Source organism: Salmo salar, chromosome ssa05 (assembly GCF_905237065.1).
Source record: "Salmo salar chromosome ssa05, Ssal_v3.1, whole genome shotgun sequence".
In the NCBI taxonomy this organism is placed as follows: Eukaryota; Metazoa; Chordata; class Actinopteri; order Salmoniformes; family Salmonidae; genus Salmo; species Salmo salar.
In genome coordinates this window covers 20919563-20942034 of record NC_059446.1, presented here as the reverse complement: position 1 = coordinate 20942034, position 22472 = coordinate 20919563, and the positions used below count along the sequence as shown (strand labels likewise).

The window sequence follows — 22472 nt, the reverse complement described above, 5'->3', positions numbered from 1 at the left end:
CTACATGTAGACCAACTAATCTACCAGCTCAGTTTGTGGTTAACATAATTATTATATGGATTGTATTGCGTATAATTTCATATAAACCCTGTGAGTTGTAGAAATTTGCACATACAGAGCCTTTAGAAAGAATTCACACCCTTTGACTTTTCCATATTTTGTTGTTTTACAGCTTGAATTTAAAATGGATTTAATTGAGATTTTGTCGTCACTGGCCTACACACAATTCCCCATAATATCAAAGTGGAATCCTGTTTTTCAAATTAATTAAGTATTCAACCCCTTTGTTTTGGCAAGTCTTAATAAGTTCAGGAGCAAAAATCCACCTAACAAGTCACATAATAAGTTGCACGGACTCACTCTGCATGCAATAATAGTGTTTAACATGATTTTTGAATGACTACCTCATCTCTGTACCCCACACATACAATTATCTTTAAGGTCCCTCAGTCGAGCAGTGAATTTCAAACACAGATTCGCCACAAAGACCAGGGAGGTTTTCCAATGCCTCTTAAAGCAGGGCACCTAATGGTAGATGGGTAATTTAAAAAAGCATGGTCCATGGTGAAGTTAATAATTACACTTTGGATGGTGTATCAATACACCCAGTCACTACAAAGATACAGTTGTCCTTCCTGCCAATGGTGACTTTAAAACAGTTACAGAGTTTAATGGCTGTGATAGGACAAAACTGAGGATGGATCAACAACATTGTAGTTACTCCACAATACCAACCTAATTGACAGAGTGAAAATAAGGAAGCCTGTACATTATTAAATATTCCAAAACATTCATCCTGTTTGCAACAAGGCACTAACGTAATACTGCAAAGCAATTCGATTTTTGTCCTGAATACAAAGTGTTATGTATAGGTAAAATCCAAAACAAAACATTACTGAGTACCACTCTCCATATTTTCAAGCATAGTGGTGGCTGCATCATGTTATGGGTATGCTCGTAATCATTAAGCCCTGGGGAGCAGTTGTGAAAAAAGTACCTAAATGTCATACTTGAGTAAAAGTAAAGATGCCTTAATAGAAAATGACTCAAGTAAAAGTAAAAGCCAACAAGTAAAACACTAATTGATTAAAAGTCTAAAAGTATTTGGTTTTAAATATACTTAAATATCAAAAGTGAATGTAATTGCTAAAATATATTTAAGTATCAAAATGTAAAGTATAAATAATTTAAATGTACTTCTATTAAGCAAACCAGTCGGCACCGTTTTCTTTTTTATTTACGGATAGCCAGGGTCACACTCAGATATAATTTACAAATGAAGCATTTGTGTTTAGTGAGTCCGCCAGGCAATAGGGATGACCAGGGATCTTCTCTTGAGAAGTGCATGAATTGGACCATTTTCCTGTCCTGCTAAGGAGTACTTTTGGGTGTCAGGGAAAATGTATGGAGTAAAAAGCACATTATTTTCTTCAGGAATGTAGTGAAGTAAAAGTAACAGTTGTCAAAAACATATATCGTAAAAATAACTGCTGGAGAGTCCTTAACAAAACGGAATGGAGCTGTGCACAGGAAAAATCCTACAGGAAAACCTGGTTCAGTCTGCTTTCCAACAGACACTGGGAAATTCACCTTTCAGCAGGACAATAACCTAAAAAACAAGGCCAAATATATAGTGGAGTTGCTTACCAAGAAGACAGTGAATGTTCCTGAGTGGCCGAATTACAGTTTTGACTTAAATCTGCTTGAAAATCTATGGCAAGACTTTTAAAGGGTTGTCTAGCAATGATAAACAACCAATTTGACCGAGCTTGAAGAATTCTGAAAAGAATAATGGGCAAATGTTGCACAATTGAGGTGTGGAAAGCTTACCCAGAACGGGTGTGAATCTTACATAAATTACATTTCTGGATTTCATTTTCAATACATTTGCAAAATGTCTAAAAACATGTTTTCACTTTGTCATTATGGGGTATTGTGTGTAGACGGGTCAGAAAACAAATCCATTTCATCCATTTTGAATTTAGGCTGTAACAAAAAAAAGGAAAAGTCAAGGGGTATGAATATTTTCTGAAGGCACTGTATCTACCTCTTAAGAAGGGTCGTCTCCAACTTGGACAGTACTGCCTGGTAACCGCCCATGCTGTGGTAGGTCAAAGCACGGCAAGGCAGGGAAGATGGCCGACGACAGAACCAGGTCTCCCCAGTGACTGGCTCTCTGTACTCACAGCAACACTGTGCGTCATTTCCCACCAGCCTAGGACTTCTCTGGGCATTGCATATCGCCGTTTCCTGCTTGCCACCCTCCTCAAAGTAGCCTTGGAAGTAGACCTTATCTGGGTCCTGTTCCCTTTGCCTACACAGTACCTGCACGGCCTCGCTGGAGTGCACTAGGCGGATGGACACCTTGGCAGGTCCAGGCCAAAGCAGGGCCAAGCGGGCAGTGTAGGTGCCATTAAAGTGGTCTGTTACAGCTCCATAAGTACTGGCCTTAAGTTCTGAGTTAAACAACTTGGCCTGAAAAAAGTCCCCTCCATAGGTTTTGATCCTGTTTTTAGTATCTCTAGCTATCAAAATCACATCTATAAACCCTCCAACTGTGTGGTTTGAATTGGGGTTGACAACAGAGAATGAGCACTTAGTGGGGTTTGTGGCCTCATCTGTGGAAAAGAGGAAAGCAGGCGGTAGTGACCATTGTAGCTCTGTGAGCAGAGATTCCCATTCCTCTTTACTTATTAAGGAGTCATTGGTTGGTGTAAATGTCCTGTTGGTGATTCCACTATGACTTGTGAAGCTAGTGTGGTTGTGTTTGAGATGATTGGATGGTGACACATTCAGTAGGCATTGGTTGAATTGACATACCTAAAGTGAGACAAAGAGACAATCTGTTTATCACCAAACAAACTATTGACCTAAACATTATGTTGACTAAAGCCAAAAGGCACATAGAAAGTGTACCGTAATTTCCGGACTATAAGCCGCTACTTTTTCCCAGGCTTTGAACCTCGCGGCTTAAACAATGACGCGGCTAATATATGGATTTTTCCCGCTTTCAATTTTTTTTTTTTTCACAAAGAAAACGTTCTGTGACGTGCTCAGTTTTTTGGCGGCATGAAGTTTTCATTAGACCAATGAAATTGCAGAACGGGTTAAGGTCAAACAACCTTTTTGTTTGCTGTTTAGATTAAATCGAGCGCTCTCTAACTTCCCATCATTCTGATTACGGTAGTCATTTTGTCACCCTGATTCCTGGGGGCACAACAAAGTATTTGCAGCCACTCGACATCAGTGTAAATCGTGCATTTAAGGTGGCGCTCCGTGTTCAGTGGGAGGCTTGGATGACAAGTGGGGAGAAATCCTTCACTAAACGGGCCGCATGCGAAGAGCAACTTATGGTCAAGTCTGCCAGTGGGTCCTGACAGCGTGGAGCATTGTCAAAAAATCCACTATCATCAACGGGTTTCGAAAGGCTGGACTGCTGCGTGTTGAAGAGGGCTCAGCGGGGGTTTTGCCTCTGGATGAAAGTGACGAGAGCGACAATGAAAACAATCCAATATCAGATGAAGCAATTCTGAGGCTATTCAACTCCGACACCGAAGGAGATAGTGACCACTGACTTTCTTGGTAGGCTACTGTTTACTGCTAATTTTTTATTTTTTGTTACAAGCCATGTTTCGTTAAAGCCTATTTATTTTTGTTACAAGCCGTGCTTCGTTAAAGCCTATTTATTTTTGTTACAAGCCGTGCTTCGTTAAAGCCTATTTATTTTTGTTACAAGCCGTGTTTCATAAAGCCTATTTATTTTTGTTACAAGCCATGTTTCGTTAAAGCCTATATGAAGTTAATTTGTTTCAATGTACCGGTAGGCACCTGCGGCTTATTTATGTTCAGAATAATACACTCCTCCAAAAAATAAAAGGAGACACTTAAACAACACAATGTAACTCCAAGTCAATCACACTTCTGTGAAATCAAACTGTCCACATAGAAAGCAACACTGATTGACAATAAATTTCACATGCTGTTGTGCAAATGGAATAGACAACAGGTGGAAATTATAGGCAATTAGCAAGACACCCCCAATAAAGGAGTGGTTCTGCAGGTGGTGACCACAGACCACTTCTCAGTTCCTATGCTTCCTGGCTGATGTTTTGGTCACTTTGAATGCTGGCGGTGCTTTCAATCTAGTGGTAGCATGAGACGGAGTCTACAACCCACACAAGTGGCTCAGGTAGTGCAGCTCATCCAGGATGGCACATCAATGCGAGCTGTGGCAAGAAGGTTTGCTGTGTCTGCCAGCGTAGTGTCCAGAGCATGGAGGCGCTACCAGGAGACAGGCCAGTACATCAGGAGACGTGGAGGAGGCCGTAGGAGGGCAACAACCCAGCAGCAGGACCGCTACCTCCGCCTTTGTGCAAGGAGGAGCAGGAGGAGCACTGCCAGAGCCCTGCAAAATGACCTCCAGCAGGCCACAAATGTGCATGTGTCTGCTCAAACGATCAGAAACAGACTTCATGAGGGTGGTATGAGGGCCCGACGTCCACAGGTGGGGGTTGTGCTTACAGCCCAACACCGTGCAGGACATTTGGCATTTGCCAGAGAACACCAAGATTGGCAAATTCGCCACTGGCACCCTGTGCTCTTCACAGATGAAAGCAGGTTCACACTGACCACATGTGACAGACGTGACAGAGTCTGGAGATGCCGTGGAGAACATTCTGCTGCCTGCAACAACCTCCAGCATGACCGGTTTGGCGGTGGGTCAGTCATGGTGTGGGGTGGCATTTCTTTGGGTGGCCGCACAGCCCTCCATGTGCTCGCCAGAGGTAGCCTGACTGCCATTAGGTACCGAGATGAGATCCTCAGACCCCTTGTGAGACCATATGCTGGTGCGGTTGGCCCTGGTTTCCTCCTAATGCAAGACAATGCTAGACCTCATGTGGCTGGAGTGTGTCAGCAGTTCCTGCAAGAGGAAGGCATTGATGCTATGGACTGGCCTGCCCGTTCCCCAGACCTGAATCCAATTGAGCACATCTGGGACATCATGTCTCGCTCCATCCACCAACGCCACATTGCACCACAGACTGTCCAGGAGTTGGCGGATGCTTTAGTCCAGGTCTGGGAGGAGATCCCTCAGGAGACCATCCGCCACCTCATCAGGAGCATGCCCAGGCATTGTAGGGAGGTCATACAGGCACGTGGAGGCCACACACACACACACACACAACTGAGCCTCATTTTGACTTGTTTTAAGGACATTACATCAAAGTTGGATCAGCCTGTAGTGTGGTTTTCCACTTTAATTTTGAGTGTGACTCCAAATCCAGACCTCCATGGGTTGATAAATTGGATTTCCATTGATTATTTTTGTGTGATTTTGTTGTCAGCACATTCAACTATGTAAAGAAAAAAGTATTTAATAAGATTATTTCATTCATTCAGATCTAGGATGTGTTATTTTAGTGTTCCATTTATTTTTTTGAGCAGTGTATATTTTTTTTTATTAAGTGGGCGCAGCTTATATTCAGGTGCGCTTAATAGTCCGGAAATTATGGTACCTTAATACCTCTTGAGCTTAGTATAGCTGTCTTACCCCATCAAAACCCCAAACACAGTACATTCGGAAAGTATTTAGATGCCTTGACCTTTTCCACATTTTGAGAAGTCACAGCCTTCTTCTAAAATTGATTAAATTGTTATTTTCCCTCATCAATCTACACACACACAATATCCCATATTGACAAAGCAAAAACAGGTTTAGAAATTTTAGCAAATGTATTCAAATTAAAAACTGAAATATCACAATTACATAAGTATTCAGACACCCTATACTCAGTACTTTTGTTGAAGCACCTTTGGCAGGGATTACAGCCTCGAGTCTTCTTGGGTATGACGCTACAAGCTTGGCACACCTGTATTTGGGGAGTTTATCCCATTCTTCTCTGCAGATCCTCTTAAGCTCTGTCAGGTTGTATGGGGAGCATTGCTGCACAGCTATTTTCAGGTCTCTCCAGAGATGTTCGATTGGGTTCAATTCCGGGCTCTGGCTGGGCCACTCAAGGACATTCAGAGACTTGTCCCAAAGCCACTCCTGTGTTGTCTTGGCTGTGTGCTTAGGGTCATTGTCCTGTTGGAAGGGGAACCTTCACCCCAGTCTGAGGTCCTGAGTGTTCTAGAGCAGGTTTTCATCAAGGATCTCTTTACTTTGCTTAGTTCATCTTTCCCTCAATCCAGACTAGTCTCCCAGTCCCTGCAGCTGAAAAACATCCCCACACCATGATGCTGCCACCACGCTTTAATTTAACCTTTATTTAGCTAGGCAAGTCAGTTAAGAACAAATTCTTATTTACAACGACGACCTACCGGGGAACAGTGGGATAACTGTTGAGGGGCAGAATGACAGATTTTTACCTTGTCAGCTCGGGGATTCAAACCAGAAACCTTTCGGTTACTGGCCAAACACTCTAACCACTAGGCTACCTGCCACCGTAGGGATGGTGCCAAGTTTCCTCCAGGTGTGATGCGTGGCATTCAGGCCAAAGAGTTCAATCTTGGTTTCGTCAGACCAGAGAATCTTGTTTCTCAGGTTCTGCGAGTCTTTAGGTGCCTTTTGTTCAACTCCAAGCGGGCTGTTGTGCCTTTTACTGAGGAGTGGCTTCCGTCTGGCCACTTTATCATAAGGGCCTGAATGGTGGTGTGCTGCAGAACTGGAGCAGAACTGGAGCTCTGTCAGAGTGACCATCGGGTTCTTGGTCACCTCCCTGACCAAGGCCCTTCTCCCCCGATTGCTCAGTTTGGCCAGGCTGACAGCTCTAGGAAGAGTCTTGGTGGTTCCAAACTTATTCTATTTAAGAATGAAGGAGGTCACTGTGTTCTTGGGGACCTTCAATGCTGCAGATATTTTTTTGTACCCTTCCCCAGATCTTCGCCTCGATACAATCCTGTCTCAGAGCTCCATGGACAATTCCTTCGACCTCATGGCTTAGTTTTTGCTCTGACATACCTGTCTATATAAGGTCCCACAGTTGACAGTGTGTGTGCCTTTCTAAATCATGTCCAATCAATTGAATTTACCACAGGTGGACTCCAATCAAGTTGTAGAAACATCTCAAGGATGATCAACAGAAACAGAATGCACCTGAGCTCAATTTCAAGTCTCATAGCAAAGGGTCTGAATACTTAAGGTATTTCTATGTTTTATTTTTTATCCATTTTCTAAAATGTTATGGAGCATTGTGTGTAGATGAGGATTTTTTTATTTAATCAATTTTAGAATAAGGCTGTAACGTAACAACATTTGGGAAAAGGATCTGAATACTTTCCAAATGCACTGTATAATCTTGTATCAATAATGCTGTCGTAAACAATGTATAGCTTCACAATGGTTAAAACAAAATAAAATGTTTAAAATTATCCTGTGGATGGCATGCCAGTCTTAACATCTGAAGCTCTGTTTATACATTTTGCTTGGGTTCCATTTCAGAACTTACAAATAAAACATAAATGCAGATCAATAGAATCAAAGCCAATATCAGTAGCTGAAGCAGTCTTCCCATCCTCCATATATCTGTTGGTAAATTAAAGAGAACATCAAAGTGAACTTGAGTACAGTAATAATAAACATTCACAATTATACAAATATGAATGAAAATGTGTAAATTAATAGAATGGACCTATAATGTAGGTCTGGTTTATTCTCAGAGGGGAAGCTGAATTTATCAAGTTCTCAGCAGGATGGATGGGGCAAATCAACAATATGCTTTGCTTTGTACTTGGACTTTGGAGAGAACTTCACTGCTAGAGAGAAACACATGAGGATGGTGGATGCTAAAGTTAGCTATCTAGCTGACTGCATGCATTGTTTTGTCAACTTGCTGCTTGTCTGGTCACATTTTCAGTTTTGTTTGGTAAAGCCTACCACTCTTGTTCTTGATCAAAATAGAGAGCTGCGAATTCAACTGTTGTTGCTAGCCTACATGAAGCTATATACTGCAGCTCGTGCTCGCACTGGAGGAGATGCAGATGGGCACTGTCTGGAGGCTCAATAGAGAGCAATAGTAATGGCATCTTTTTGTAGGCACTAACTCCACCATGGCTCATTGGCCAAAGCCTATAGGGAAATTAATTGTTTGGATAAATGCCAAAAATAAGGTCTGTGGTAAACACAAGTTTAGGAGACCTTCATCAGCTAATGTAAGTTCTTGTAAATCTTGATGCATTTATGTAATCCAAAAATCACTTAAAGCAGAAAGGTCTCATAATTCATAAAGGTCATGGTAACTGAATTATATTATTGTTGTTCATTTTCTCGAAATCTAAAGGCAAAACCTAGATTTCAGCCAATGTCATAATAGCTGAAACTTTAATTACTACAACCTTGTGAAAGTGATAAAGTGGGCCTCCCGAGTGGTGCAGCGGTACTAAGTCACTGCATCGCAGGACTTGAGGCATCACTACAGACCCGGGTTCGATCCCAGGCTGTGTCACAGCCAGCTGTGACCGTGAGACCCATGAGGCGGCGTACAATTGGCCCAGCGTCGTCCGGGTTAGGGGAAGGTTTGGCTGGCCGGATTTCCTTGTCCTAGCGACTCCTTGTGGCGGGCCGGGCGCCTGCAAGAAGACTTCAGTCGCCAGGTGTACTGTGTTTCCTCGGACACATTGGTGCGGCTGGCTTCCGGGTTAAGCGAGCAGTGTGTCAAGAAGCAGTGAGGCTTGGCAGGGTCGTGTTTCGGAGGACACATGGCTCCCGACCTTCGCCTCTTCTGAGTCCGTACAGGAGTTGCAGCGATGGGACAAGACTGAAACTACCAATTGGATATCGCGAAAAATGGGTAAAAGCACAAAAAAAGTGACAGGTTTTTATTTGATCAAAAACAACTTTATATTGAAGGCTACTATTTGTTTTGTAACAGAGGGGGTTAACATCATTATGGATATATCCAAGTAAATACCAATAGAACAAAGCTCAAACAAACAGAAATGCAGCTAGTGTGTCATTCCAGGTGCAATGTTTGACATGACTGTGGTAGCTGAAGTTTGCTAGCTAGTTTGCTAGCAAGTGACAAGAACATTAGCAAAGATACTGGTAACTAACCCAAGATATCTCATCAGTGTCATTTCCGATGGGAGCAAAAGAAGCATATTGTGCAGAACAAGCAAGGAGGTGGGCAGAGCCAAACAAGAGTTAGAGAGATCCTATTGGCACGTTTTAGCATGTATTTGCATATTTCCATCAGGGAACGCCTTCTCTGTGAAGTGCGCGAGTGCAATAAATAAATTCGCCGTTGTACTTTTAAACCACAAAAAATTCCACAAAACTTAGTTCACTCTGTTCGTAACAGATTATAGTTCTGGAAAAGAAAACTAAATTGAGATTGAATGTTTCATCGACGAAAAAATGTGTAGAACTTCGGCCAAGTTTCATCTACCTTCTCCCTCTTCCCGCTGCTGGACTTCCTCTTATTACCCTATTTGGTGGCCAGTTCTAAAAGGGACATTTCTGATTTATACATCCTGTGAGATATCGGGCTCCTTCCTCTATATGTGACGTTAGTCAATCTGAATAGCAAGCATTTTTGTTAATATGGATGAGCAGACTTTTTCCAGATTGGACAGAGGTACATTCATGCTGAGAACAGCCCGTTCAATCTCATCCCGAATATGTTTTGTTGGGTTGTGGTCTGGGGACTGCGCAGGCCACTCAAGTAAATTTAACTAGCTGTCATGTTCAAGGCAATGTTTTTCCACTACGCAATTGTCCAGTTTTGGTGATTGCGTGCCCACTGGAGCCACTTCTTTTTGTTTTTAGCTGATAGCAGTGGAACCCGTCATGGTCGTCTGCTGCAATAGCCCATCAATGACAAGGATCGATGAGTTATGCATTCCGAGATGCCGTTCTACACACCACTGTTATTTGCCTGTTTGTGGCCCGTCTGTTAGACATTTACATTTTAGTCATTTAGCAGACGCTCTTATCCAGAGCGACTTACAGTTGCATACATTTCATTTCATGCATTTAAAAAATAATAATCGTATTGGCCCCCGTGGGAATCGAACCTTGTTATTCTGCTTCGACCTCTCTCATCAACGAGCTGTTTTTGCCCACAAGACTGCCGCTAACTGGACACTGCCCTGCGTGAAAAGCCCAGGAAGGCGGCCGTTTCTGAGATACTGGATCTGGCACCGACGATCATACCACACTCAGTCGCTTAGGTCACTTGTTTTGCCTATTCTAACGTTCAATCGAACAGTAACTGAATGCCTCGATGCCTGTCTGCCTGCTTTATATAGCAAGCCACGGCCACATGACTCACTGTCTGTAGGTGCGATCCATTTTTGTGAATGTGCTGGACTCTGACATTGCTCGTTCTGATATTTCTTCATTTCTTTATTTGGGATTTATGTGTTTTGTGTTTTTAGGTATTACTGCACAGTTGGAGCTAGAAACATAAGCATTTTGCTGCACCTGCGATAACATCTGCAAAATATGTGTATGCAACCAATAAAATGTGATATGAGCTAAACAATAAGATAGATGGCTAGTTGACTGCTGTGGCTAGCCAAAAAGGACACATTTTGAAAGTTGGATTATCTTATCCTTTGAGGCTATAAAATTGTTCTAACACTATGATTTTGAACATTCAAAGCAACTGGGAAACGTCCATGGAAGGCATTGTTGTCACCTTGGCTTGCTACATAACTTCTGAGTGATAGGAAGCACAAGCACCACCACCAATCAGCCTACACTACCGAACACACACCAGTCGTTACTATGACAAATAGCGTAGCCATGTTAGCAAATGACTATCTGAACACACACAAGTCTGACTTGGTCACATAACTTGCTGTTTAGACAGTCAGTATTCCAAAACGGATTTGAAAAACCCAACTGATTTGAGCAGTAAGAACCGCGGTGTGAACAAGGCTTCAGTGTAGAACATGGGGATGTGTGAAACTTGCTCCTCAGCCTCAAGTGTTTTTTTAGCAAATATTTTCTTACTTAAATTTTAAAACATTCTTGGAGAATCATTGTACCTTCTAAACCTCTGAAATATACATTTTCCATAGCCAAATAGATTGGATTTTCAGCTGTTTGGAGCTGGTGTACAAAACTGAAAGTAAAGGATGAAAAAACAAAACTAGTGTACATAGAACAGATCTACCGCTTCTTAGACTTGCCTTCATTGAGGATGACAGATCTATAACTCACATTTCTATGTGAATTTTGTCAGGTCGCCCAAAAGTTACATATTGCAGCTTTAACATATATATAGTTTGATAACTGCTAAACACTGTTAATTTCTAGGTTCTCTCATCATACATGTATCAATTTGACATTTTATGTTGGAAGGTAAAACCAAATCCTATATGGATGTGGCTGTAAATACTACATCATCATTCTCCATCAGCCAGTGTGCTTCAATAGGACAAAGTGGAAAGAGTCACTCTATAAGGCGCAGCTGTCTAAGGCACTGCATCTCTGTGCTACAGGCGTCACTACAGACCCTGGTTTGATTCCAGGCTGTGTGCACAATTGACATTTGTATTATATTGTGGAATATAAAATGACTAAATGATGAACCTATAATTATCTGATGTATTGGTGACTAAATCTTGACATGGTATTTCACAAAAACAATATAAAAATAAAATAAACTGTAGCAGGCTCGTCTCAATTGTTTGTAGTGTTCATTGTATATGTATATTGACACTATTCCATTTTGGTTCAGTATTTATTCAGTTAAATGTACTGTTAACAAATGACAAGAAAATCTTGTCAAATTGAATGTGAATATTGCATTGTGAAAAGCAGATGTATGCAAATTGAAAGAGTGATTTGGTGCAGTGAACAAGTGACTTTGTGAATTTGTTTGTTGTACTCAGTCAATAGAAAATGTGCTTAAGAGCTTTGAAAATGTACCACACACACACTTGTGAAAATTGCACTAAAGTGATGGAAAAAAACTGTCAAAATGAAATGACCCCAAAAAAAAGAGGAAATCTTATCACTGTACTGTAAAAATGATGACGCCCTGTTGCTGTTTTCTGTTAAGCCTACTCAAAAGGTTCCTCCTTGCCACTCCTTGGGCTGCAACCAAAACTAGTTTACATGCATGGTTTGCACCAAATCTTTTGTTCATGGGTACATGGATGTCTAATCTAATGGAAGCCAGTTCCTGTCACCCCACCCCCCACACACAATTTTTTTTCATCCATTATGAGTAGTAGGCCATCTCAAAATTATGCGATATGCAAGTAATAATTATGAGACACTAAATAATCATATCATGATACTCTAGTGGCCATTCTAACAAGGAAAATAAATGTCTTCAAAAATAGAAGGCAGTCAGGAGGAGCCAAGATCAGGTGGGACAATTCTAGCCAATGAGAGGGCAGATACGCATGTGAACAACAGGCACAACCGTTTCCACTAGTTACCACAGACAAAGTCAAAATCGGCTGTATAATAAAAATTCTAGATAGAAATTATATCCAGGTGGGGCAGTCGGCAGTGCTCGTGCCAATGGAAGCTGCTCAGATAAGGCGGAGAAAATAGGATTCTGCTCTATTTTTGAAGTGATGCTGTCGTTGTTCACCAATCACAAGTGACAGTAGGAGTGAAGTTTTTGGAAAAAGTGGACCCTTGCCTTTTGGCTGATCCAGGTGTGGTTTAAGGGTGCGTGAAAACAGAGTTGGTTGTGGGGAAAATCGGTGACGGTAACCAGAAGTGGTTTTGTGATAATTATTTGTGTTTCTGCTGGTCTGAGGGAGAAGGTGCCCGCGTTAAACGAATGGAAGCAAGAAATGTGAATTGTTTCGCTCTCAAGAAAAGGGCGCCATTGAAAGGAATGAATACTGGGGTAGCAGTAAATGTAAAAGTTGACCAACTGAAGGGGAAGATTCCCGGTGTTTGTGATACTCGTCGTTTGGTGCGACGCAGACGGTGGCATAAGTGGTGAAACAGAAGAGTCATTGTTTGTTCTTTTTTAGTTTTGATGCTTTAGTCCAGGTCTGGGAGGAGATCCCTCAGGAGACCATCCGCCACCTCATCAGGAGCATGCCCAGGCATTGTAGGGAGGTCATACAGGCACGTGGAGGCCACACACACACACACACACACAACTGAGCCTCATTTTGACTTGTTTTAAGGACATTACATCAAAGTTGGATCAGCCTGTAGTGTGGTTTTCCACTTTAATTTTTAGTGTGACTCCAAATCCAGACCTCCATGGGTTGATAAATTGGATTTCCATTGATTATTTTTGTGTGATTTTGTTGTCAGCACATTCAACTATGTAAAGAAAAAAGTATTTAATAAGATTACTTTAATTCATTCAGATCTAGGATGTGTTATTTTAGTGTTCCATTTATTTTTTTGAGCAGTGTATATTTTTTTTTATTAAGTGGGCGCAGCTTATATTCAGGTGCGCTTAATAGTCCGGAAATTATGGTACCTTAATACCTCTTGAGCTTAGTATAGCTGTCTTACCCCATCAAAACCCCAAACACAGTACATTCGGAAAGTATTTAGATGCCTTGACCTTTTCCACATTTTGAGAAGTCACAGCCTTCTTCTAAAATTGATTAAATTGTTATTTTCCCTCATCAATCTACACACACACAATATCCCATATTGACAAAGCAAAAACAGGTTTAGAAATTTTAGCAAATGTATTCAAATTAAAAACTGAAATATCACAATTACATAAGTATTCAGACACCCTATACTCAGTACTTTTGTTGAAGCACCTTTGGCAGGGATTACAGCCTCGAGTCTTCTTGGGTATGACGCTACAAGCTTGGCACACCTGTATTTGGGGAGTTTATCCCATTCTTCTCTGCAGATCCTCTTAAGCTCTGTCAGGTTGTATGGGGAGCATTGCTGCACAGCTATTTTCAGGTCTCTCCAGAGATGTTCGATTGGGTTCAATTCCGGGCTCTGGCTGGGCCACTCAAGGACATTCAGAGACTTGTCCCAAAGCCACTCCTGTGTTGTCTTGGCTGTGTGCTTAGGGTCATTGTCCTGTTGGAAGGGGAACCTTCACCCCAGTCTGAGGTCCTGAGTCTACTAGAGCAGGTTTTCATCAAGGATCTCTTTACTTTGCTTAGTTCATCTTTCCCTCAATCCAGACTAGTCTCCCAGTCCCTGCAGCTGAAAAACATCCCCACACCATGATGCTGCCACCACGCTTTAATTTAACCTTTATTTAGCTAGGCAAGTCAGTTAAGAACAAATTCTTATTTACAACGACGACCTACCGGGGAACAGTGGGATAACTGTTGAGGGGCAGAATGACAGATTTTTACCTTGTCAGCTCGGGGATTCAAACCAGAAACCTTTCGGTTACTGGCCAAACACTCTAACCACTAGGCTACCTGCCACCGTAGGGATGGTGCCAAGTTTCCTCCAGATGTGATGCGTGGCATTCAGGCCAAAGAGTTCAATCTTGGTTTCGTCAGACCAGAGAATCTTGTTTCTCAGGTTCTGCGAGTCTTTAGGTGCCTTTTGTTCAACTCCAAGCGGGCTGTTGTGCCTTTTACTGAGGAGTGGCTTCCGTCTGGCCACTTTATCATAAGGGCCTGAATGGTGGTGTGCTGCAGAACTGGAGCAGAACTGGAGCTCTGTCAGAGTGACCATCGGGTTCTTGGTCACCTCCCTGACCAAGGCCCTTCTCCCCCGATTGCTCAGTTTGGCCAGGCTGACAGCTCTAGGAAGAGTCTTGGTGGTTCCAAACTTATTCTATTTAAGAATGAAGGAGGTCACTGTGTTCTTGGGGACCTTCAATGCTGCAGATATTTTTTTGTACCCTTCCCCAGATCTTCGCCTCGATACAATCCTGTCTCAGAGCTCCATGGACAATTCCTTCGACCTCATGGCTTAGTTTTTGCTCTGACATACCTGTCTATATAAGGTCCCACAGTTGACAGTGTGTGCGCCTTTCTAAATCATGTCCAATCAATTGAATTTACCACAGGTGGACTCCAATCAAGTTGTAGAAACATCTCAAGGATGATCAACAGAAACAGAATGCACCTGAGCTCAATTTCAAGTCTCATAGCAAAGGGTCTGAATACTTAAGGTATTTCTATGTTTTATTTTTTATCCATTTTCTAAAATGTTATGGAGCATTGTGTGTAGATGAGGATTTTTTTTATTTAATCAATTTTAGAATAAGGCTGTAACGTAACAACATTTGGGAAAAGGATCTGAATACTTTCCGAATGCACTGTATAATCTTGTATCAATAATGCTGTCGTAAACAATGTATAGCTTCACAATGGTTAAAACAAAATAAAATGTTTAAAATTATCCTGTGGATGGCATGCCAGTCTTAACATCTGAAGCTCTGTTTATACATTTTGCTTGGGTTCCATTTCAGAACTTACAAATAAAACATAAATGCAGATCAATAGAATCAAAGCCAATATCAGTAGCTGAAGCAGTCTTCCCATCCTCCATATATCTGTTGGTAAATTAAAGAGAACATCAAAGTGAACTTGAGTACAGTAATAATAAACATTCACAATTATACAAATATGAATGAAAATGTGTAAATTAATAGAATGGACCTATAATGTAGGTCTGGTTTATTCTCAGAGGGGAAGCTGAATTTATCAAGTTCTCAGCAGGATGGATGGGGCAAATCAACAATATGCTTTGCTTTGTACTTGGACTTTGGAGAGAACTTCACTGCTAGAGAGAAACACATGAGGATGGTGGATGCTAAAGTTAGCTATCTAGCTGACTGCATGCATTGTTTTGTCAACTTGCTGCTTGTCTGGTCACATTTTCAGTTTTGTTTGGTAAAGCCTACCACTCTTGTTCTTGATCAAAATAGAGAGCTGCGAATTCAACTGTTGTTGCTAGCCTACATGAAGCTATATACTGCAGCTCGTGCTCGCACTGGAGGAGATGCAGATGGGCACTGTCTGGAGGCTCAATAGAGAGCAATAGTAATGGCATCTTTTTGTAGGCACTAACTCCACCATGGCTCATTGGCCAAAGCCTATAGGGAAATTAATTGTTTGGATAAATGCCAAAAATAAGGTCTGTGGTAAACACAAGTTTAGGAGACCTTCATCAGCTAATGTAAGTTCTTGTAAATCTTGATGCATTTATGTAATCCAAAAATCACTTAAAGCAGAAAGGTTTCATAATTCATAAAGGTCATGGTAACTGAATTATATTATTGTTGTTCATTTTCTCGAAATCTAAAGGCAAAACCTAGATTTCAGCCAATGTCATAATAGCTGAAACTTTAATTACTACAACCTTGTGAAAGTGATAAAGTGGGCCTCCCGAGTGGTGCAGCGGTACTAAGTCACTGCATCGCAGGACTTGAGGCATCACTACAGACCCGGGTTCGATCCCAGGCTGTGTCACAGCCAGCTGTGACCGTGAGACCCATGAGGCGGCGTACAATTGGCCCAGCGTCGTCCGGGTTAGGGGAAGGTTTGGCTGGCCGGATTTCCTTGTCCTAGCGACTCCTTGTGGCGGGCCGGGCGCCTGCAAGAAGACTTCAGTCGCCAGGTGTACTGTGTTTCCTCGGACACATTGGTGCGGCTGGCTTCCGGGTTAAGCGAGCAGTGTGTCAAGAAGCAGTGAGGCTTGGCAGGGTCGTGTTTCGGAGGACACATGGCTCCCGACCTTCGCCTCTTCTGAGTCCGTACAGGAGTTGCAGCGATGGGACAAGACTGAAACTACCAATTGGATATCGCGAAAAATGGGTAAAAGCACAAAAAAGTGACAGGTTTTTATTTGATCAAAAACAACTTTATATTGAAGGCTACTATTTGTTTTGTAACAGAGGGGGTTAACATCATTATGGATATATCCAAGTAAATACCAATAGAACAAAGCTCAAACAAACAAAAATGCAGCTAGTGTGTCATTCCAGGTGCAATGTTTGACATGACTGTGGTAGCTGAAGTTTGCTAGCTAGTTTGCTAGCAAGTGACAAGAACATTAGCAAAGATACTGGTAACTAACCCAAGATATCTCATCAGTGTCATTTCCGATGGGAGCAAAAGAAGCATATTGTGCAGAACAAGCAAGGAGGTGGGCAGAGCCAAACAAGAGTTAGAGAGATCCTATTGGCACGTTTTAGCATGTATTTGCATATTTCCATCAGGGAACGCCTTCTCTGTGAAGTGCGCGAGTGCAATAAATAAATTCGCCGTTGTACTTTTAAACCACAAAAATTCCACAAAACTTAGTTCACTCTGTTCGTAACAGATTATAGTTCTGGAAAAGAAAACTAAATTGAGATTGAATGTTTCATCGACGAAAAAATGTGTAGAACTTCGGCCAAGTTTCATCTACCTTCTCCCTCTTCCCGCTGCTGGACTTCCTCTTATTACCCTATTTGGTGGCCAGTTCTAAAAGGGACATTTCTGATTTATACATCCTGTGAGATATCGGGCTCCTTCCTCTATATGTGACGTTAGTCAATCTGAATAGCAAGCATTTTTGTTAATATGGATGAGCAGACTTTTTCCAGATTGGACAGAGGTACATTCATGCTGAGAACAGCCCGTTCAATCTCATCCCGAATATGTTTTGTTGGGTTGTGGTCTGGGGACTGCGCAGGCCACTCAAGTAAATTTAACTAGCTGTCATGTTCAAGGCAATGTTTTTCCACTACGCAATTGTCCAGTTTTGGTGATTGCGTGCCCACTGGAGCCACTTCTTTTTGTTTTTAGCTGATAGCAGTGGAACCCGTCATGGTCGTCTGCTGCAATAGCCCATCAATGACAAGGATCGATGAGTTATGCATTCCGAGATGCCGTTCTACACACCACTGTTATTTGCCTGTTTGTGGCCCGTCTGTTAGACATTTACATTTTAGTCATTTAGCAGACGCTCTTATCCAGAGCGACTTACAGTTGCATACATTTCATTTCATGCATTTAAAAAATAATAATCGTATTGGCCCCCGTGGGAATCGAACCTTGTTATTCTGCTTCGACCTCTCTCATCAACGAGCTGTTTTTGCCCACAAGACTGCCGCTAACTGGACACTGCCCTGCGTGAAAAGCCCAGGAAGGCGGCCGTTTCTGAGATACTGGATCTGGCACCGACGATCATACCACACTCAGTCGCTTAGGTCACTTGTTTTGCCTATTCTAACGTTCAATCGAACAGTAACTGAATGCCTCGATGCCTGTCTGCCTGCTTTATATAGCAAGCCACGGCCACATGACTCACTGTCTGTAGGTGCGATCCATTTTTGTGAATGTGCTGGACTCTGACATTGCTCGTTCTGATATTTCTTCATTTCTTTATTTGGGATTTATGTGTTTTGTGTTTTTAGGTATTACTGCACAGTTGGAGCTAGAAACATAAGCATTTTGCTGCACCTGCGATAACATCTGCAAAATATGTGTATGCAACCAATAAAATGTGATATGAGCTAAACAATAAGATAGATGGCTAGTTGACTGCTGTGGCTAGCCAAAAAGGACACATTTTGAAAGTTGGATTATCTTATCCTTTGAGGCTATAAAATTGTTCTAACACTATGATTTTGAACATTCAAAGCAACTGGGAAACGTCCATGGAAGGCATTGTTGTCACCTTGGCTTGCTACATAACTTCTGAGTGATAGGAAGCACAAGCACCACCACCAATCAGCCTACACTACCGAACACACACCAGTCGTTACTATGACAAATAGCGTAGCCATGTTAGCAAATGACTATCTGAACACACACAAGTCTGACTTGGTCACATAACTTGCTGTTTAGACAGTCAGTATTCCAAAACGGATTTGAAAAACCCAACTGATTTGAGCAGTAAGAACCGCGGTGTGAACAAGGCTTCAGTGTAGAACATGGGGATGTGTGAAACTTGCTCCTCAGCCTCAAGTGTTTTTTTAGCAAATATTTTCTTACTTAAATTTTAAAACATTCTTGGAGAATCATTGTACCTTCTAAACCTCTGAAATATACATTTTCCATAGCCAAATAGATTGGATTTTCAGCTGTTTGGAGCTGGTGTACAAAACTGAAAGTAAAGGATGAAAAAACAAAACTAGTGTACATAGAACAGATCTACCGCTTCTTAGACTTGCCTTCATTGAGGATGACAGATCTATAACTCACATTTCTATGTGAATTTTGTCAGGTCGCCCAAAAGTTACATATTGCAGCTTTAACATATATATAGTTTGATAACTGCTAAACACTGTTAATTTCTAGGTTCTCTCATCATACATGTATCAATTTGACATTTTATGTTGGAAGGTAAAACCAAATCCTATATGGATGTGGCTGTAAATACTACATCATCATTCTCCATCAGCCAGTGTGCTTCAATAGGACAAAGTGGAAAGAGTCACTCTATAAGGCGCAGCTGTCTAAGGCACTGCATCTCTGTGCTACAGGCGTCACTACAGACCCTGGTTTGATTCCAGGCTGTGTGCACAATTGACATTTGTATTATATTGTGGAATATAAAATGACTAAATGATGAACCTATAATTATCTGATGTATTGGTGACTAAATCTTGACATGGTATTTCACAAAAACAATATAAAAATAAAATAAACTGTAGCAGGCTCGTCTCAATTGTTTGTAGTGTTCATTGTATATGTATATTGACACTATTCCATTTTGGTTCAGTATTTATTCAGTTAAATGTACTGTTAACAAATGACAAGAAAATCTTGTCAAATTGAATGTGAATATTGCATTGTGAAAAGCAGATGTATGCAAATTGAAAGAGTGATTTGGTGCAGTGAACAAGTGACTTTGTGAATTTGTTTGTTGTACTCAGTCAATAGAAAATGTGCTTAAGAGCTTTGAAAATGTACCACACACACACTTGTGAAAATTGCACTAAAGTGATGGAAAAAACTGTCAAAATGAAATGACCCCAAAAAAAGAGGAAATCTTATCACTGTACTGTAAAAATGATGACGCCCTGTTGCTGTTTTCTGTTAAGCCTACTCAAAAGGTTCCTCCTTGCCACTCCTTGGGCTGCAACCAAAACTAGTTTACATGCATGGTTTGCACCAAATCTTTTGTTCATGGGTACATGGATGTCTAATCTAATGGAAGCCAGTTCCTGTCACCCCACTCCCCACACACAATTTTTTTTCATCCATTATGAGTAGTAGGCCATCTCAAAATTATGCGATATGCAAGTAATAATTATGAGACACTAAATAATCATATCATGATACTCTAGTGGCCATTCTAACAAGGAAAATAAATGTCTTCAAAAATAGAAGGCAGTCAGGAGGAGCCAAGATCAGGTGGGACAATTCTAGCCAATGAGAGGGCAGATACGCATGTGAACAACAGGCACAACCGTTTCCACTAGTTACCACAGACAAAGTCAAAATCGGCTGTATAATAAAAATTCTAGATAGAAATTATATCCAGGTGGGGCAGTCGGCAGTGCTCGTGCCAATGGAAGCTGCTCAGATAAGGCGGAGAAAATAGGATTCTGCTCTATTTTTGAAGTGATGCTGTCGTTGTTGACCAATCACAAGTGACAGTAGGAGTGAAGTTTTTGGAAAAAGTGGACCCTTGCCTTTTGGCTGATCCAGGTGTGGTTTAAGGGTGCGTGAAAACAGAGTTGGGTTGTGGGGAAAATCGGTGACGGTAACCAGAAGTGGTTTTGTGATAATTATTTGTGTTTCTGCTGGTCTGAGGGAGAAGGTGCCCGCGTTAAACGAATGGAAGCAAGAAATGTGAATTGTTTCGCTCTCAAGAAAAGGGCGCCATTGAAAGGAATGAATACTGGGGTAGCAGTAAATGTAAAAGTTGACCAACTGAAGGGGAAGATTCCCGGTGTTTGTGATACTCGTCGTTTGGTGCGACGCAGACGGTGGCATAAGTGGTGAAACAGAAGAGTCATTGTCTGTTCTTTTTTAGTTTTGATGCTTTAGTCCAGGTCTGGGAGGAGATCCCTCAGGAGACCATCCGCCACCTCATCAGGAGCATGCCCAGGCATTGTAGGGAGGTCATACAGGCACGTGGAGGCCACACACACACACACACACACACAACTGAGCCTCATTTTGACTTGTTTTAAGGACATTACATCAAAGTTGGATCAGCCTGTAGTGTGGTTTTCCACTTTAATTTTTAGTGTGACTCCAAATCCAGACCTCCATGGGTTGATAAATTGGATTTCCATTGATTATTTTTGTGTGATTTTGTTGTCAGCACATTCAACTATGTAAAGAAAAAAGTATTTAATAAGATTACTTTAATTCATTCAGATCTAGGATGTGTTATTTTAGTGTTCCATTTATTTTTTTGAGCAGTGTATATTTTTTTTTATTAAGTGGGCGCAGCTTATATTCAGGTGCGCTTAATAGTCCGGAAATTATGGTACCTTAATACCTCTTGAGCTTAGTATAGCTGTCTTACCCCATCAAAACCCCAAACACAGTACATTCGGAAAGTATTTAGATGCCTTGACCTTTTCCACATTTTGAGAAGTCACAGCCTTCTTCTAAAATTGATTAAATTGTTATTTTCCCTCATCAATCTACACACACACAATATCCCATATTGACAAAGCAAAAACAGGTTTAGAAATTTTAGCAAATGTATTCAAATTAAAAACTGAAATATCACAATTACATAAGTATTCAGACACCCTATACTCAGTACTTTTGTTGAAGCACCTTTGGCAGGGATTACAGCCTCGAGTCTTCTTGGGTATGACGCCTTACAAGCTTGGCACACCTGTATTTGGGGAGTTTATCCCATTCTTCTCTGCAGATCCTCTTAAGCTCTGTCAGGTTGTATGGGGAGCATTGCTGCACAGCTATTTTCAGGTCTCTCCAGAGATGTTCGATTGGGTTCAATTCCGGGCTCTGGCTGGGCCACTCAAGGACATTCAGAGACTTGTCCCAAAGCCACTCCTGTGTTGTCTTGGCTGTGTGCTTAGGGTCATTGTCCTGTTGGAAGGGGAACCTTCACCCCAGTCTGAGGTCCTGAGTCTACTAGAGCAGGTTTTCATCAAGGATCTCTTTACTTTGCTTAGTTCATCTTTCCCTCAATCCAGACTAGTCTCCCAGTCCCTGCAGCTGAAAAACATCCCCACACCATGATGCTGCCACCACGCTTTAATTTAACCTTTATTTAGCTAGGCAAGTCAGTTAAGAACAAATTCTTATTTACAACGACGACCTACCGGGGAACAGTGGGATAACTGTTGAGGGGCAGAATGACAGATTTTTACCTTGTCAGCTCGGGGATTCAAACCAGAAACCTTTCGGTTACTGGCCAAACACTCTAACCACTAGGCTACCTGCCACCGTAGGGATGGTGCCAAGTTTCCTCCAGATGTGATGCGTGGCATTCAGGCCAAAGAGTTCAATCTTGGTTTCGTCAGACCAGAGAATCTTGTTTCTCAGGTTCTGCGAGTCTTTAGGTGCCTTTTGTTCAACTCCAAGCGGGCTGTTGTGCCTTTTACTGAGGAGTGGCTTCCGTCTGGCCACTTTATCATAAGGGCCTGAATGGTGGTGTGCTGCAGAACTGGAGCAGAACT

The 22472-nt window shown here is 41.7% G+C and overlaps 1 protein-coding gene across 1 annotated transcript in view; it reads right to left on the bottom strand.

Moving 5' to 3' along the window:
* Window positions 1-362: 362 nt before the first annotated feature.
* Window positions 363-22472, bottom strand: part of fa55c (FAM55C) — a 38748-nt gene continuing 16638 nt past the window's right edge. The window contains 1 exon segment of the mRNA NM_001173775.1: window positions 363-2820. Coding sequence (NP_001167246.1) covers window positions 2044-2820 — 777 coding nt within the window. The 3' untranslated portion in view covers window positions 363-2043.